This window comes from Mastigoproctus giganteus, chromosome 10 (assembly GCF_048544385.1).
Source record: "Mastigoproctus giganteus isolate SK-2022 chromosome 10, ASM4854438v1, whole genome shotgun sequence".
NCBI classification, from domain to species: Eukaryota; Metazoa; Arthropoda; class Arachnida; order Uropygi; family Thelyphonidae; genus Mastigoproctus; species Mastigoproctus giganteus.
In genome coordinates this window covers 139,006,770-139,026,497 of record NC_143584.1, presented here as the reverse complement: position 1 = coordinate 139,026,497, position 19,728 = coordinate 139,006,770, and the positions used below count along the sequence as shown (strand labels likewise).

At 39.4% G+C, this 19,728-nt stretch overlaps 1 protein-coding gene across 1 annotated transcript in view; it reads right to left on the bottom strand.

Annotated features, from left to right (window-relative positions):
- The window catches only part of LOC150079314 (inositol hexakisphosphate kinase 3-like), a 192,628-nt gene that overhangs the window by 88,439 nt on the left and 84,461 nt on the right, over window positions 1-19,728 (bottom strand). Inside the window, exon 3 of the mRNA XM_090382697.1 lies at window positions 3,566-3,956. Coding sequence (XP_090238823.1) covers window positions 3,566-3,956 — 391 coding nt within the window. The remainder of the gene's footprint in view (window positions 1-3,565; window positions 3,957-19,728) is intronic.

Sequence of the window (19,728 nt, the reverse complement as noted above, 5' to 3'; positions counted from 1 at the left end):
TTGTTCATTTACCTACCAGAATACCAAACAATCCTAACCACACACCCAACATTTGATCTCTTTCTCACCAGCAACACTTCAAAGTAGGCAATCAATATTAGTGATCTTCTAGGCACTTTAGATCACAATTTGGTGATGGTCTCTTCTCCAATGAGTTTCCTTCTCATAGCAATTCTCAGCCTTCAGTTGCTTGCCTTCATTATTCTCACAATCACACTAATCACTTGGAACTCTTTGACTTCCTTTCTTTGAAACTCATCTTTTTCGAGTCTGAGTTTCACAACTTCAACTGGTTTTGGTTTTCTAGTTAAATGGACCCAGGTGGTTGAGATGCTGAGGCTCTTGCAATTACTAATCACACCCCCATGTATATTCTTGCTGTGTACATTCCAAACCTGTTCATTTAACTACCAGACCTTCCTAACACATGCTCAACACTAACTTCTTTTTCTCACCAACAACCCTTCAAAGTATACCAGTTGATGTAAGTAGTCCTCTAGACATCTCAGATCACAATTTAGTGAAATTCTCCTCTCCAATGGAATCTCACTGTCATGGGCATTCTCAGCTTCATATCAATTGGCATTACAGGAATACAAAATGGTAATCATTTGTGATTACCATTTTGCAATATTTGTGATTGAATATGCGATCACAAGAGGCCTCCGTAGCCGAGTGGTCATGAGCGGGAGTGCAATAGCACATGCTCTTTGAGTAGACCGGGGTTCAAGACCCTGACTGCTGAATACGGTCGATCTGCCAACCCGCACTGGACCAGCATGGCGGATTATGGTCCATTTCCCTCAACATGAATTGTTGAGGAGGCTTCCATCCTGCAGTGGGTTGATAATGGCTGCACTTTACCTTTTTTTTTATGCGATCACAAATATTGCATCCTCTGAAACAAAAAGTAGGTTTTTGTTTTTATTTGTGACATTACTTTCCTCTACATAACTACTCACTCTGTATAAATCCCAAACCTGCCTTATTGTGAAATATTATTTCCACATTTGGGATGGCCCTGACACTACTCTGAAGCATCTAGACTCCATTCCAAAGATATAGTCAGCTTAATTAATGACCCATCTCTTACAAAAACTCTCCACTTTCTATCTCATAATAAACATTCAGTTTTTGCTGCATGCCTTTTCTATAGATATTTCCATGGTCATTGCTGGCATCTCTAATTCCCCCCCCACTCTCTTCCAAATCAGCCCATACACGTGCCACTACCAGGCAACACCCATTAACTGTCCAACTTCAAACTCACAAAACTAACTTTTCCTCATTTATCCATTCAATTTCTGGTCTCTAGAGCAACCTTCCTTCGCATGTATTTCCTGAAAATTACAACTACAGAAATTTAAGTCTAATGTCAATAACCCCGGGGGCTCACATCTGGTGAGTATGAGCTTGGCACACCCAGGGTCCTAAGCTGAATATCATCATTCTTCTCTTTCTTGGTGATTCCTTCCTACTTCTCTCTCTCTTTCAGGGTAATTTGGAAATTTTTTTTGGCTGGTGCAGCATAAGTCACACTTCCCTTGCACTATGTGGCTAATAATAATAATAATAATAATAATAATGGTCAACCATGCTCAACAGTAGCAAGTACGGATATAACCTCAAAAAAGGAAGGAAGAACCTGTACACCCTCACCTACCTGATGTATATGGATGACATCAAGCTTTACGTGGAAACCAAGAAGCATCTTCAGCAACTACTTCAAATCACTGAAGAATTCAGCAAAGATATTAGGATGGAATTTGGTCTAGACAAATGCAAGACCCACAGATTGCGTCTGAGAAAATTAGTCAATCGAAACTACCAGCTGCAGAGTGGTAAAGAGATCGAAGCCATGGCAGAGGGAGAGGCCTACAAATACTTGGGGATGTTGCAGGCTCAGTAGTTACAGCACAAGGAAATTAAAGCCTGCCTGACCGAAAAATACCATCAGAGACTCAGAAGCCTGCTGAAAGCAAAGCTGAACGGAGGGAACACAGTTAAAGCCATAAACACCTATGCAGTCCCAGTGTTAACATACTCCTTCGGGGTCATAGACTGGACTAACACCGAGCTGGAGGATATCATGAGAAAGACAAGGACAATGATGACCAAGAGCCGCCAACACCACCGGGGAGCTGCCATGGAGAGACTGACTTCCCAGGAAGAAGGAGGAAAGGGCCTGATAGATCTCATTGAGCAACTGAAGACAGCGATAGTTAACCTGAAGGATTACTTCCAGAAACACGTAGCAGCACTCCACCAGGCCATAAGGAAGATAGAGAAGTGGTATACCCCACTCAACCTAAGCGAGGAGTCTCCCCCTCCCAACCAGGAAGTACAAACGAAGCTAGAAAGATGGGCAGAGAAGACACTCAACGGCAGACACTACAATGATCTCCATCAGGGTCACATAGATAAAATTGCTTCCAATGCATGGCTCATGAGCGGGACGCTTTCAGAGACTGAAGGATTCATGCTCGCCATCCAAGACCAGGTAATCAACACCAGGAACTATAGAAAATACAACGCCAAGGAGCCTGGAATGTTAGATGATGCATGTCGACGATGCCAACTGGCCTCAGAAACGATCCAACACATCACCCAGACTGAGTACACTCATAGACACGACCAGGTAGCCAGGATAATACATCAGAAGCTAGCAAGGAAATACCAGTTGGTCGAAGAAAGTGTACCATACTACAAGTACGAACCCCAGGCAGTACTAGAGACCCCAACCCATAAGCTGTACTGGGATCGCGTCATGAGAAGGGGTGAATCCAGGTTCTGCTAATTAACGCACAACAAACATTTCATACGTTTTGATACGCACAGCCCCACAGTTGTGTCACCATCATTAGGTATGGATTTTTGTCAGATAGGACAATCCTGCACAACAGATTGGACATAACCCTTTTGGAAAAGAAGGAAAAGGCTACTTATCTGATTGACATAGCGGTACCCAACACTGGCAACCTGCAGAAAATCCATGGGGAAAAAATCAGGAAGTACACAAACCTAAAACAGGAGATCAAAGAGATGTGGCATATGCAACAAGTAATGACCATCCCGATCATCGTGTCAACCACAGGTATGGTGCCAAAGACCCTACATAACAGCCTAGCAGCAATAGGTCTCCCAGCGAACACTTACAAGGAACTACAGAAAGTCGCAATCCTGAACATCTGTAGGATTGTCAGAGAGTTCCTTGACCAACAGTAACATCAGATATAAGAACAACCACCCTGTGTACTTGGTAGCAATACCCATCACGAGGTGGAATCTCCAATCCGGGAGAAATAATAATAAACTATCTTTTCTCTTCTCAACTTTCATCTCATGCACGGTATTAAGTACTATAGGTTTTGTTACCTTTCATGTCTGGGGTTTTAATTTAAAATAATCTGTACCTCTTACGTCTTTGATCACCCCATTTCAAGCTCAACTGAATACTCCTTTTTGTGGTAATGCAACCTTAATCATTATTTTTATAGTGTAGTTCATAACCCAAATTACAATCATTAGAATACTTATTTTATTAGTTATGCAACCAATAACTTACCTTTGTAACGTGGGGTAAATTTTCTCATGTCTTGTGAAACATTAAGATAGAAATGTAATTCTCTTTCATTCAAAGGTTTGCATAGTGTGCTGTGGTCTAATAAGAGCAACTGACAATGACCACCTACTTGATGAATAAATGGGCAAAGAACAATAATAGGCTCAGTATTCTGTTGTATTCTTTCTACTGGTAGTGCTGTACCATCTTCTTTGTCTTCCTCCATATCAAGGTATTTTGGTTTTGAACCAGTACACACCATGTTTTTGTTAGATGGTGTTGGTGGTGACGTTGGCTGAAATGCCTCTGTACATTCTGAAGAGGGCCAAAAGGCTATAGGAGAACTTTCTCGGCCTCTGTTGTCTTCAGATACTAACTTGGCACAACAAAAGACCTATTAAAGAAACAATCTTTATTACAACTACTTCACAATATTTCTATTTATTCTATAAATGAAAACTTGATAAAATGTGGTTATTTACTTATTTAATTACATTTAGGAACATTAAAATTTACTTCAGAATAAAAAAATAGCTCTCAATAAAACTGTTTTCAATAATAGTAATAAGTGTAGCAGCATATGTAAAATGGGGCAGTAAAATAAATAAACAGAAAAACAGTAACAAAATTATTCTTATAAAAATATTTTTGCAGAGAATTACATAAAATACAGTAAGGACCATTTATCCATATGATTAGAATCTGACAGTCACCAAATACTAGGGTCTTCCAGAATATAATGTGTCAGTTCAAAAATGTACTAAAAACACATGAAAAAAAATTAGAAAATAGAGAATAAGATATTATTAACTCATATTTTCATTCTAATTTCAAATCAAGGAATAGCAAATTGGTAAACATCAACTACACTGCGTCATCTGAGGGAAAAAAACCTTCAGGGCTGTCTGAAGAAGTGGAGTAGTAGTTTTTTTATGATGCACACTGCATCACAAAAACATTCTCCACAACACTACTACCACAACCAGCCTGTATTGTTCACACCTAACTTATACTTAATTCTGTGATTGATCTTATGTGAAACAGCTGAAAGCAAGAATCATCAGACCAGGCAACATTTTTCCATCCTCCACTATCCAAGTGTTGATATTCCTGAGCCCACATTAACTTCTTGTTTTTTACTGAGAGGAATGGAACCCAGTTTGGTCATCAGTTGTAGTACTCCATCCATCACAAGGTATGATGAGTTCTGTATCCTGAAATGATTTTTGGTTACCACTGTTGTATTCGGTTATTATTTAACTGACTATAGCCTTTCTGTTATCCTGCATGTCTTTTCAGCCTCCATCAGCTTCTTGCATGCATCTGATGCAAACTACCATGGCATGTTCAATGTCACCTAAATGTTACATTTTGCCCACTCTTGCGCTGAACTGATGACAATACAGCATTCCTACATATCTGCTGCTCATCTGCTTTATATTGCATTGTATGAATATGTGATGTTGTTACTGAAGGAGTGCTCCATTTCATGAAAACAGCTAGCATACCTAACGAAGTGGCCTCTCAGCATGCACACAAGGAAGAGATATTAATTTAACCAGAATTTTGCTTTTGTTATTATAGAAAAGATACTAGTAAACAAACTACTCATGAAAAGTGTTGATTAGTATTTGTGCATACATGTATATAAGCATACTTCCATGTGGTACACCTTTAGATGGCAAACTTTGTGTGCTAGTTGCATATCTCGTAGTGTTTGAACACATCCACACAACAACAGTGTGTATGAAAGAAAGGTGCAGAGCACTCAATTTTTTGGGAACTAAAATCTGTCAACTTCCCATGAATTTCTTTTTTTTTTACAAAAAAGTCCAAACATAAAAGGTATTAGAACAAACCTGTAGAACTTAGTACTGTGCATAGTTTAAAGGTTGAAATGAGAAAAAAGATATTAGCATTAGTAGAGGCATTTGATGCAAGAAAGCAAGCTTATGCAGCATCAGCCAAAAAAAAAAAAAAAAAAAACCCACTTCCACTTCACCCCTCTGTTCGTTCAAAATACCTGTCCAGCTAAGCCTTAAACCTATTTAGGCTATCAACCTCCACAACAAGGGATGGAAGTCTGTTCCACCAACCAACCACCCGCTGGTTAAAGGCAAATTTCCACACGTCTATCCTACATCTGTCTTTCCTCAATTTGAATTTATGCCCTCTCAGGTGATTATTCTGAGCTAGAGGAAGAATCCCATCAGCATTGAGCATGCTCAAACCATTCAAGGCTTTATACACCTCTATCAGATCACCTCGCTGGTGCCTAGTCTCCAGACACTGTAATTTGCAAAACTTAAGCCTTTCTTCGTAAGAGCACCCCTTTGTTCCATTCACTAATCTTGTTGCCCTTTTCTGTACTCGTTCCAGCAGCTCTACATCCTTCTTGAAATGAGGCCTCCAGACCTGTATACAGTACTCTAGGTGTGGCCTGACCATTGCCTTATACAAGGGAATAATCACCTCCTTATCCCTGCTGGAAAAATTCCTGTATATCATTGACAATACTCCATTAGCTACTCTTGCAGCCCGTCTGCACTGCTCAGAGAACTTCATATCTGCCTGCACAACCACCCCCAAGTCCCTTTCATTCTCTACCACTGTCAGTGTAGTACCACAGAGTTGATACGTTGCTCTGGGGTTGCTGTTTCCTATGTGTAGTACTTTACATTTGTCAATGTTAAACTTCATTTGCCACCTCTCAGCCCATCTGCTCAACCTTTCCAGATCCTGTTGCAGCAGCATAGTGTCAGTAGTGTCCTTGACAACCCTGCCTATCTTTGTATCGTCTGCAAACTTGGACATTAAACTTGATATACCATCATCAATATCATTTATAAATACAGAAAACAATAATGGACCCAGCCCTGAGGGACTCCACTAATAACATTAGTCCACGATGAGCAGTGTCCATTAATTACCACTCTCTGTCTTCTCCCCCTCAACCACCCCTTTATCCATAGCAGCAATTTGCCTCCAATGTCACACTGCTCCAATTTGTGTAGCAGTCTTCCATGTGCAACAGTATCAAAAGCCTTTCTAAGATCCAAGTATATAATATCAAAGCTATTCCCTGCATCCAGTTCTTTTGTGACTGCATCATAGTATCCAATCAAATTGGTCAGGTAAGACTTCCCCTTAACAAAACCATGTTGTGTCCGAGCTATAACTGAAGTCTTGTCTAAATGATCCTGCAGTGCTTCTTTAACCAGTGCCTCCATTAATTTTCCTGGAACAGAAGTTAAGCTCACAGGTCTATAATTACTTGTGTCAGCCTTTGATCCTCCTTTGTGAATTGGGGTCACATTTGCACATTTCCAGTCTATGGATACCTCCCCTGAGTCCAAGGAAGCTCTCATAATTATGGCTAAGGGTTTGCTTACTTCCTTTGCTGCCTCCTTTAATATAACTGGATAGATTCCATCCACCCCGGGTGCCTTTCTTGTGTTTATCTTCAACAACCTCTCCTCCACCTTACTCTCAGTTATTTCAAGATTCTGTAGCTTACTGCTAGAGTTGAATACACCTCTGGCATTCCCCTCGCTGAATAACTCCTCATGTGTGAATGTCGATGCAAAATATTCATTTAGTTTGTTAGCTACCTGAGCAGGATCATCAACAGTTGACCCATCAATATCAAGTGGACCAATCTGATTCATCCCCTTCCTTCTAGAGTTTACATAAGTAAAGAACTCTTTGCTGTTTTTCTTCGCATCCCTTGCCAAGGATTTCTCGTAATCTGCCTTCGCCTGCCTAACCTCCTTTGTAACTTGGTTGCATATCAACTTGTATCTATCATAGGCTTCTGTGTCATGTGTTAATTTGTAAGTATCCCATGCATTTTTCTTCTCTGCCATATGCCTCATTAGTTCATCTGACATCCATTTTGGCCTAAACCTTGAACAATATTTCTTAGTTGGTATGTAAAGCCTAGTAGCTTCCAAGATAAGTTCTTTGAATGCTTCCCATTTTGAATTTGCTGTTGGTAACATCATCAGTTGGTCCCACTGTATAGAATTTAAATACTGTCTCAGTCCATCATAGTCGCCTTTACAGAAGCAATAACCCTTCCCTTTACTCCTAATGGTAGTTACCTCTTTGAGTAAATCCCACTTCAGCACACTGTGATCACTGCCACCTAGTGGTTCATTTATCTGCAGATTCTTAATGCATGAAGAATCACTGCTGATAATCAAATCAAGAGTATTACTCCCTCTAGTTGCCTCCCGAACATGCTGATGTAGAAAACAATCATCCAATAAATCCACAAAAGCCCTGCTAGTGTGTGAGTGACCAGCCCCCAAATTCCAGTCAATATCTGGGAAATTAAAATCTCCCATTATAAGACTCTCTGATTTACTGGCCCACTCTATTTCCCTGTACAGGTTCTTATTATACTCATCAGAGTCATTAGGCCTATAGCACACTCCTACTCTCAATTTTGATCTCCCAATGCTTATGTCACACCAAACTGACTCAACACTGCACTGTCCAGCGATGTCGACTGGCTTCACTTCCTTGGTTTTTATGTGTTTCTTCACTAATAGCATAACCCCTCCCCCCTTCCTATCCTGTCTATCCTTTCTGTAGACGTTGTACTCCCCAAATTCCAGTTCTGCATCCCTTATATCTGTGTGACACCACATCTCTGATATCCCAACAATATCTGCCTTTGATGTTTTGAGCAATACCTCAAATTCATCAAATTTATTTACTAATTTATAAACTCCTAGCATTGGTGTAAACGCAAGTATACCTGCATCTATTTCTATTCTTAGCTACCCTAACACAACCCATGTGTTTACTTGTACCGCAATGGCTCCCAGCAGTCTCTGAAATATCATGCATCTTGTTTTTCAGGCTTCTGCTCATTCTAATAGAAGCAGTGCAAGAATATCTTTCACCTCTGCCAGTGGCTACTGTCAATCTATTGGTCTTTGTCTTCCCCCAAGCTAGCAGTTTTCCGACCCACCTAACACTGCCTCGATAGCATCAGCAAATATTCTTGCACCCTTTCTATTTAAGTGTATCCCATCCCTGTAGAAGCAATCTCTCCTGTTAACAATAGACATGAATTGCTGTAGATTGTAATTTTCAGGAGATACGCATGAAGGGAGGTTGTAACAGAAAACAGAAGTTGAAGGATAAATAGAGAAGAAGAAAAACTGGTTCTGTAAGTTTGAAGTTGGACAGAAAAAGGATGTTGACTGGTTGCAACACATGTTTGAACGGGTTTGAAAGAGAGAGGAGTATTATATAAGCCAATTCAGAAGAACAGTGCTCATGGAAGCAACTATAGAAAAGGCATGCAACAGAAACAGAATGCCTATGATGTGGAGAGCCTTAGTTAGATGGGTCATTAACTTAACCTATCTACTCACTTTGAATGGAATCTAGAAGCCTGCGAGAGGAAATCAGGATAATCCCTAGTAGAGATACGTAATCTTGTCAAGAAATCTGAGTGTCATCAAAGATAAGCATAGGAGCAAAAGAATCCTTTTTGCAAGATATAATACAGGACCGAGTTTTAGAAGGATTAAAATTAACTAAGTTATCAGTATTAAGGGGATTACCATTTAAGTAATTAGTAGTATATATTCGAGAAGTTCAAGTTATCTAAGTAGGGTAATATTTCTTGAACTGGAAGGTGGAATGCAATGTGCTATAATTGGCAAAACTACGGATAGGATTTCCAGTCAATGGAAGAAGGTCATTAATATACAATTTTAACCTTGGAAAACATCAGCATTAGTGGAGAAGTTAGAAGACAGATGGCCAACTACCATCACAGGCAGTGGGTGGTCAGACAGAAAACAAGATACCCAATTACAAAAAAGTCAGCAATCCATAAGATGTAAGATTATTTAGAAAATCTTTATGCCAAACATGATCAAAAGCCTTTGAAATGTCAAAGACAACAGCTTCACCAAACCTTTCCACTGAATTTGTCCACAGACTGATAACATAAGCCAGTATATCACCATTGGATCAACACTGATGGAATCCATATTAGCATTTAGTGGTGGCATATGATGCAAGAAAACAAGCTTATAAAGCATCAGCCAAAAAAAAAAAAAAAAAAAAAAAAGACATTTCCCATTTCATTTATCCATTCCTTCCAAAAGTTTGTCTAGTTCTTCCTTGAATTTATTTAAGCTATCAACTTTCACAATGACAGATGGAAGTTTGTTCCAGCGATCAATTCTGCAACCATCTTTCCTCAATTTGAAATTATGGTCCCTCAAGTGTCTGAACAAGAGGAAGAATCTCATCAATACTGAGCTTGCTCAAAACCATTCAAAGCCTTAAACACCTCAAGCAGATCACTTCACTGGTTCCTAGTCTACAGATGCTGCAATTTGAAGAAGTAAAGTCTTTATTGGTAAGAGCACCCCTTTGTTGCTCTCTCCAATCTCTTTGCCCTTCTCTGTATTTGTTCTAGTAGCTCTACATTCTGACTTAACTGAGGCCTCCAGAACTGTATGCACTACTCCTGGCCATTGCCTTATACAATGGTATAATCAACTCCTTATCCTTGCTAGCAAAATTCCTGTGTATCATTGACAAAACCCCATCAGCTGCCCTGGCAGCCTGTCTGCACTGCTCAGAGAACTTGATATCTGACTGCACAATTTACCCTGAAGTCTTATTCATTCTCCACTACAGTTAGTACATTCCCTGGGGTTACTGCTACTCATATGCAGTACTTGAATTTGTCAATATTAAAATTCAGTTGCCACTACTCAGCCCATCTGCCTAACATTTCTAGATCCTGTTGCAGCAGGATCAATCTTGGTATCATCTCCAAACTTGGACATTAAGCCTGATATACCTTCATCACTATCACTGAAAAATACAGAAAACAACAATGGACTCAACAATTAACCCTGGGGGACTCCACTAATAACATTAATCCATGAAGAGCAGTGTCCATTGATTACCACTCTCTGTCTTCTCCCACTCAACCATCCCTTTATTCATAACAGAAACTTGCCCTTAATGCCACACTGCTCCAATTTGAACAGCAGTCTTTTATGTGCAACAGTATCAAAAGGTGAAATCCAAGTATATAAAACATTAAAAAAAATATATTTTTTTTGCATCCAGTTTCTTTGTGACCACATCGCAGTATCCAATCAAACTGGCCAGACAAGATTTCCCCTTAACAAACCCATGCTGTGTAAAATAACAGGTCTGTAATTACTCGTGTCACCCTTTGATCCCGCGTTTTGAATTGGGGACACATTTCCACAACTCCATTCCAAGGAAACTTTCATAATTATGGCTAAGGATTTGCTTACTTCCTTTGCTGCCTCCCTTAATAAAATTGGATAGATTCCATCCACCTCAGGTGCTTTCTTATATTTAACTCCAACAATTTCTCTTTCACTTCACTCTCAATTACTACAAATCATTCAGCTTCCTGTTAGTTTCATAAACTCCTGACCTCCACTTCCTTACAAAATTCCTCATCTGTGAATGTAGACACAAAATACTCATTCAGTTTGTCAGCTACCTGGGCAGAATCATCAACAGGTGAACCATCAATGTCAAGTGGACTAACTTCATTCATCCCCTTTCTTCTAGAGTTTACATAAGTAAAGAAGTCTGCTGTTTTTCTTTGCATCCTATGCCAAATGTTTCTCATAATCTGCCTTTGCTTGCCTAACCTCCTTTGTTACTTGATTACAGACTAACTTATATCTACCATAGGCTTCTCTGTCAAATGATAATTTATGTGCTAGTATAAACCAGAGCTATGATGCTCAATATGTTCTAAGTTGATATCAATATTTGTAGAAGAATAAGAGAAATTTACTTCAATATGATATGCAGAACACTTCCATATGCTACTCTCCAGAAATTAAAACGAATATATCATATGCAAAATAACATGCATTTTTCTTCTTTGCCACGAGTTTCATTAGTTCATCTATCATCCACTTAGTCCTAAACCTTGAACAGTTTTTCTCAGTTGGTATGAGAAGCCTAGTAGCTTACATGATTAACTCCTTGAATGCTTCCCATTTAGAATTTGCTATTGGTAACATCAATAGCTGGCTCCACTGTATAGAATTTAAAACTGTCTGAGACCACTGTAGTCACTTCAATGAAAGTGAAAACCTTTCCCTTTACCACTGATAGCAGTAATATTTTTAAGTAAATCCCACATCAATACACTACCACCTAGTGGTTCCTTTATCTGTAGATCCTTATTCATGAATAATCAGGTCAAGAGTATTATTACTCTCGAACATGGTGCTGTAGAAAACAGTCATCCAATAAATCCACAAAAGTCTTGCTAATGTGCGAGTGACCAATTCACAACAAGTTAAAGTCAATATCTAAAATGTTAAAATCTATTATAAACACCATTTTTATTTACTGGTCCACACTATTTCTCTGTACAGTTGTTCATGTTGCTCATCAGAGTCATTAGGCCTATAACACCCTCCTACTCTCATTTTTCCTTTCCCAATGCTTTGCCACACCAAACTGACTGACTGACTGACTGATCATGCACTGGCCGCACTTCCTTAGATTTTATGTTTATTAACTAACAGCATAACCCTTCTTCCCTCATAGGGGATAATCACCTCCTTATCCCTAGCAGGGATAAGGAGGTGATTATCCCCTTGTATAAGGCAATGGTCAGGCCACACCTTGAGTACTGTATACAGGTCTGGAAGCCTCATTTTAAGAAGGATGTAGAGCTGTTGGAACGAGTACAGAGAAGGGCAACAAGATTAGTGAATGGAACAAAGGGTTGCTCTTACGAAGAAAAGCTTAAGTTTTGCAAATTACAGTGTCTGGAGACTAGGCACCTACGAGGTGATCTGATTGAGGTGTATAAGGCCTTAAATGGTTTGAGCAGGCTCAATGCGGATGTGATTCTTCCTCTTGCTCAGAATAATCGCCTGAGAGGGCATAAATTCAAATTGAGGAAAGACGGTTGTAGGATAGATGTGCAGAAGTTTGCCTTTAGCCAGCAGGTGGTTGATTGCTGGAACAAACTTCCATCTGTCATTGTAGAAGTTGATACTTTAAATAGATTCAAGGCAGAACTTGACAAACATTTGGAGCGAGTGGATGAGTGAAATAAGGGTTTATTTTTTATTTATTTTTTTTTTTGCTGATGCTATATAAGCTTGCTTTCTTGCATCATGTGCCTTTGCTAATGCTAATGCTATGCTGTCTGTCCTTTCCTTTCTGTACATATTGTATCTCCATATTCGAATTCTGAATTCCTTATATCTGTGTGATACCTGGTCTCTGATATCTCTCGACAATGTCCACATTTGATGTCTTGACCAGCACTTCAAATTCATCAAATTTATTTACTATGCTACTAAGCCTTGGAGTACATGCAAGTATACATGCACCTGTTCTTACTCTTAGTTACTCTAACTCAGCCCATGTATTCACTCCATGTTAACTCCCAGAAGTTCTTGAAATCCCTGGCACCTTGTTTTCCAGGCTGCTGCTCGTTCAAATAGAAGCAGTGCAAGAATCACTTGCACATCTCTTTATCTATTAGTCTGTGAATCCCCCCCCCCAAGATAGCAGTTTTCCAACACACCTAACATTGCTTCCATAGCATCAGTGAATATTCTTGCACCCTTTCTATTCAAATGCATCCCATCCCTGTAGAAGCAGTCTCCTGTTAACAAGCACACACCACACTGAGAAAAATTGTACCCCATGAGCCTTGCACAATCTCTCCAGGGCCAAATTGATTGACAAGGCTTTTATCATATACTTCCTCCTATCGTGTCTGGGCATAAGTGCAGACACTTTCAAATTTATCCCTAACTCGCGACTTTTTTTTCAACGTTGACCTGTACTTGTTAAGTAAGTCTGCAGATCTCCTACTCTTAATGTCATTAGTGCCAATGTGTACAACAATATCACCTTTTGAGCCCTAAAAAGATGATATCTGCTCTACAATGTCAACAACTTTTGTCCCTGGCAGACATATCCAAGTCCTATACCTATGCTTTTTGCACAATATATTTCCAGTTTTTCTGATAATAGAGTCACTTACCACAACTAGCTCCTGTGGGATCAGTGCATTCTGCCTTGGGTGTAGCCACTGTGTTGCTTGATGATCAAGTCCAAGCTCCGGTGATTATATATTTATGACTACTGATCACATTGAACTTTTCAAGATAGTTTAGGAGTTGGAAATCAACGGATTTCTCCACTTATTTTAGAAAGAGTACAAGGCAATGGTGTGATAACTGGATTGGAGTGATTTTTCATTCTTTTTAGGAACTGGCTGTATATGAGCAAATTTCCACTGAGAAGGAAAAACGCCAGTGGAATAATAAAATGTAAAAAGGCAATGCAGTAAAGGAGTAAGCTCAAGAGCATAGGTTTTGAGAATAAGTGGAAATAATACCATCAGGACTTGGAGCTTTCTTTGCATCAAAACTGCTCAGAAATCTTCTGACATCTTTTTGACGGAAGACTGCAAGAGGCATTGAATGAAGGGTACAGTTTTTTTTTGTTTTTTTTTTATTGTACTAGGTGGCTCTAGCCAGTTTTTCTGGCATCCACACCACTATTGACAATACTGTATAGATAATTACAGACTTACAGCCACTAATATCCACTCCATTATAAGGCATTGAAGTCATGCAGTTCACATAATTTGAATTTGAAGTCCCTTCCATGAAAACTAGCTAGTGAGAAATTGCAGTCAGTTCATACAATCTCAATATGACATCCAATCCAGGGAAAAAGTCTTTTTAATAAATGAAATATCATCCAGAAAGCTGAATTCCACATCGTGGAAGTATTCTCATCAGTAAACTGCAGTGAGACCATGGAGGTATCTTCATCAGTAAATTGAATCAGAAGATGAACACAGATCTGCTGTAAGTGCATCACCTTCATAAATGTTGAAATATGCATAATTAGATGTTGACATTTCCAATGGCCTCATTGAACATGCCAACTTGAAAGACCAATAAGTTATGAAATGCAAACCCTGAAGCACCTATCCTCATTGAGTACTCGAACTTGAAAGACCACTGAAGCACCTGTGCTTCTCAAATACTCTTAACTTGAAAGACTACTCTATGATGAAATGTGGGCTAACTAGAGATGAATGGCCTATTCGTACTAGCCCTCTTGAATAATTGTCTACCAGCTGCCAAAGCTCATGCTTGCAGTACAAGGAACTGCTTTGGTATCTAAAGATTGCCAAGTGACGCAGCTCACCTGAGGATATCAAGTTGTAGGAAGAGATCACTCCTTGGAATTTTAATTTCAATATGACATTGCACGGATCACATTTTTAGAAAGAAATAGTCACCTCCTACTGAACAGGATGTTAATTTTACATGAGTGTCACCCGTGGCTAAATTTTTTCTTGTTTTGTTTGCCACAGTTCAAAGAAACATTCTGCATGTATCCCTTTCAGTCACGAAAAACTGCAACATGCTATGAAAATATCCAGTGCAGCATGTGGAAATTCAGGGGTCATCCGATTTCATGTTACTCACACAAGAATGCTGTTTCACTGTGAGTGGTAGCTGCTTTTGTGTATTTTCACAGGGTAAGCTACTTACCATTAACTTGAATGGTACCACACATCCTATGCTTATTCTGACTGCAAAGTTCTCTGATCCAATGTCCATGAACTATTTAGCCCATCCACTTTAGCATTAGTAGAGGCATATGATGCAAGGAAGTAAGCTTATATAGCATCAGCCAAAAAAAAAAAAAAAAAAAAAAAACTCTTTCCCATTTCACCCTTCCATTCACTCCAAATGTTTGTCTAGTTCTGCCTTGAACTTAAGTCGTTGACCTCCACTACAACAGATAGAAGTTTGTTCCAACTATCAACCACCGGCTGGCTAATCAGGAACGTTGAATAGAGATTTGGTTGAAACCAACTTGGCATACTCTTCCCAAACTGTTTAATGCCTGGAAGAAACTTTTTGGTTATTAAACCCTTGGTGCAATTGTTCCATCTGTCTTGCCACCAGTCAACAAGAAGAGTCCACAATCATTTCCTTTCCTCATTATACTACCAACACAATGAATCTCAACTGATATCTGCTCGTATGGCTGTCTAGGCCACAAATAGAAGCACATTGGCTTAAATACTAAGACCAAATCCAGTGGCAGCTGTCTATTCTACACATCTATTCTACAATTGTCTTTCCTCAATTTGAACATTGATCCTGCTCAAACCATTCAAGGCCTTATATACCTCAGAGATCACCTCACAGGTGCCTAGTCTCCAGACGCCACAATTTGCAGAACTTAAGCCTTTCTTGGTAACAGCAATCCTTTGTTCCACTCATCAATCTCATCTCCCTTCTCTATACTTATTCCAGCAGCTCTACATCCTTCCTAAAATGAGGCCTCCAGACCTGTATGCAGTACTCAAGGTGTGGCCTAAACAGATGTTTTACCCAGGTTGTTTCATCAACATTGTTCTTGCTCCATTTGTAGCAGGACTTGCCTTTTCTTGAAAGCTTTGGAAAGCCCAAAAGTCTGTCCTTGTCTTTGGTAGAAGGGCTTCATAACCAGAAACCAGTGCTTGCATAGTGGGTGCTCCATTAATCAATTCCTCTCGCAGATCCTGGTACTCGTGTCACCTATACAGAAGATGTACCCAATCTTCTTTTCTCCACAAGTACATCATGAATGTGCTGGAATAACTAACTGATTTAATTTTCCAAAAAAGGACCTGTGTTCTGTAATCAGGAACAATGAATAGAGATTTGGTTGAAACCAACTTGGCATACTCTTCCCAAACTGTTTAATGCCTGGAAGAAACTTTTTGGTTATTAAACCCTTGGTGCAATTGTTCCATCTGTCTTGCCACCAGTAAACAAGAAGAGTCCACAATCATTTCCTTTCCTCATTATACTACCAACACAATGAATCTCAACTGATATCTGCTCGTATGGCTGTCTAGACCACAAATAGAAGCACATTGACTTAAATACTAAGACCAGATCCAGTGGAAGCTGTCCTCTTATCACCTGCAAGGTCCCATTTGACAGTCCTATGGGCCATACTGAGTTATAACAATATTACCTGCTGAATTACAAATACCTTCCTCACATTTGCCTTTTGCAATGCACAATCTAGCCAGATATGGACACCGAGCTCGCAATTGGCAAGAAGATACAGTCATAAAATAGATCCAATGCCTTTTTTTTTATCCAACACTCCTTTCTAGTTACAGCCCAATCATACCAACAAATTTATGAATCTTCTCGGCAACGTAATTGATGTGCAAGCAAACCATAACTGCCTGTCAATCTTAACCCTTACGTATTTAACTGTCTTCACACACTGCAGACTGACTCCATCTATTTGACATTGTGAGTTTTCATAATAGACAGGTGTCTTTTTAACAACACAGTTTTGCTCTTTTATGTTGAAACTAAAAGCCTGCGCAATTTACACCAGTTATTCAGCTCCAATAAGATAAAGTGTAATCACTCCTCTAATTTAAAGCCTCGAATCACCTTCCACCAGCAAAACCATCAGCATATGCAATCAGAATGACGTTGCTGTAGTCAAACTTTAACCAATCATTTTGGGCTAAATTCCACAGTAATAGCCCAAGGACTGACCCTAGTCTGGTAATACTGATGATGCTGATTTGACTGCAACAGTTCTGTTGCAGAAGTAATCTCTTATAACAGAGTAGACCTATGGTGTGCATTTTTCCTGACATTATACCATAAGAATACTGTGCCAATCAATGCTATCAAATGCCCCAGCAAAATCTGCAAAGCTACCGAGACATAATTTCAATCTGCATTGCTGTACAGATTCCACCAACTTTCCCAATGCATCATCAGTCCCTCTTCCTGCTGTACACTCATATTGTTTTTCAGACCACTCACAGTTTTCTCTAAAGCACTTCATAATTCTACCTGCCAGCAATATCTTTCATAAACCTTCCTTATGCCATTCAACAATGCAATAGGACAATACGAATCTGCTTTGTCTTTTGGTTTCAATGACGATTTTAGCAGAAGTTTTAAAAGTGCTTCCATCCATGGTGGTGGAAATACTCCACCTCTAAGACAAGCATTAAAGCACTTAGCAGGTGGTCTGGTATCAACTTCAGAATCTGTTGTATGACTTCCCTTCAATGAAGACCATTCCTGAGAATTTACTGTTCTTGATTCTTTGTACTGCGATATCAAACTCATTCATCAGGAAGCTGCACTCGTCTCCGCTTCCCTTGTAACTTTCATTTAGCAACCTCATTTCCAAGTACTATTTCATTGTGATTAGGATCCCCATTTGCATTTAGGCCACTCACCAAATGACCTAAAATCAAACCTACACTTTCTTCCTACATTTTAGAAGTACCATCAGTAGCCTGAATGGAACATGTGATATCTCCTTCTGGGCATTTAATTTTATTGGTACATAATTTGTAAATTAAACCCCAAGAGTCACTGTGCCCGCATATCCTCATAAGTTCTTTCCATGCATTAAAATTTTCTTTTGCAATCATGCACATGTATCTTCTTCTCAGCTGCTGATACCCATTTCTTAAATGTATTTGACCTTCTTCTGATCAACGTTTGCTTCTTTAGTATATCTTCCTTGCTCTGTTGGTTTCTTTGCATAGCGTTTTCAACTGTGGATTCCACCATTTAACTGGTTTAACATTTAGTTTAACAATGGCTCATTGAAACTGCAGAAGCATTACGTAGCCTACCCCGCACCAGCTGAACTGCTGCAGGGCAAAATCATTTAACATATGGGCTGACATTGCAGTAGTCTGTTTACATAATTCTTTGTCAAACATATTCCAGATAGCAGTGCGGATGAAGAATCATCGCAATTGGCCCTGCATAACACCCAGTTTGACGAATAATCTTCCATAATCTCAAACTTGATTACTCTATGGTACTAGGAATAGTAGGAGATGGTTTACAAAATTATCAATAAAAGAGTTAGAAGAAAAGTAGGATGCTAGCAGGTCAGCTTTATCTTTAGCCGAGGTGGGAACCAAACCATCAGGTTTTACCAGAGGTGGAAGTACAGATAGACTAAAGTTGCACCTAATAGCTTTGGCAAGAGACCAAAATTCTCGACTACCATTTGGACAAGCAAGTTTTCGTTTTCTACTCTTAGCTTGTTCAAATTCTAGTCTGGGCTGGTTGATAATTGCTTTATAATTGCTGTATGGATGGATGGTTGGTTTCGATTTTATTGGCGCATTAGCAACTAAAGCTATAATGTGCCAAAAACCAGGTCATATATAAAAAATTTAAGCTGTTGTTTGTTTGTTATTTGGTTTTTAGGAGCATTAGCAACTAAGACCATATTGCTCCGGGATATGCGGTGGTCATTGCCTGACCTTTCCGCATCCTCCGTATTTGGTGGTGACGGGCTCGAACCCCAGTCTAATCAAGAAGCGTGTGCTACACACTGTTGCTCCTTCCCACCCGGCTACGGAGGCACCTAAAAATTTAAGCTTTCAGTGACCTAATTAGTTAGGTCACCATGTCAAGGTACATAATAACACAGGTATAAATAGTATAAAAGATATATCAACAAAGGAATAACAATAAAAGGTAAATTTTAAATACGAGTAAAAAAGTTTACTGATTTTGAATAGCTAAAAACAGCAGACACATGGTCATTGTCAGACAATATCTGGCTAAGCGTGTAAGGCTCAGCCAGATGACTAAAAGCGGTAAAATATAAATCACTAAAATGCGGACACTCGGTTAAAATGTGACAAATAGTTAAAATAGTGCCACAGTTCTTGCACATAGGAGAGTCATCTGCCCTCGGCAGAAATGCATGCATAAGGTGACTGTGTCCTATTCAGAGATGAGCTAGAACAACTTCCTCTCTGCGGTTTCTGCACAGACTGGACTGCCAATGTTGGATAACAAGCTTTATCTGATAGAGCTTGTTTATGACTTGCTCATGCCAAGATTTTTGCCACTGGGAGAGTAATTTAGCATGTATTAGCGGCCTGTAGTCTGTATAGGGGGCTAACAGGCAATAAGTGTTGTGGGGTTCTGGTGATCTGGCCACAGCATCTGGCAGTTCATTTCCCCTGATCCCAATGTGGCTTGGGATCCAGCAGAAACAAATGTCAAATGAACACTCAAACAGAGAATGTAGCATCTGCTGAATCCAAGTCACGA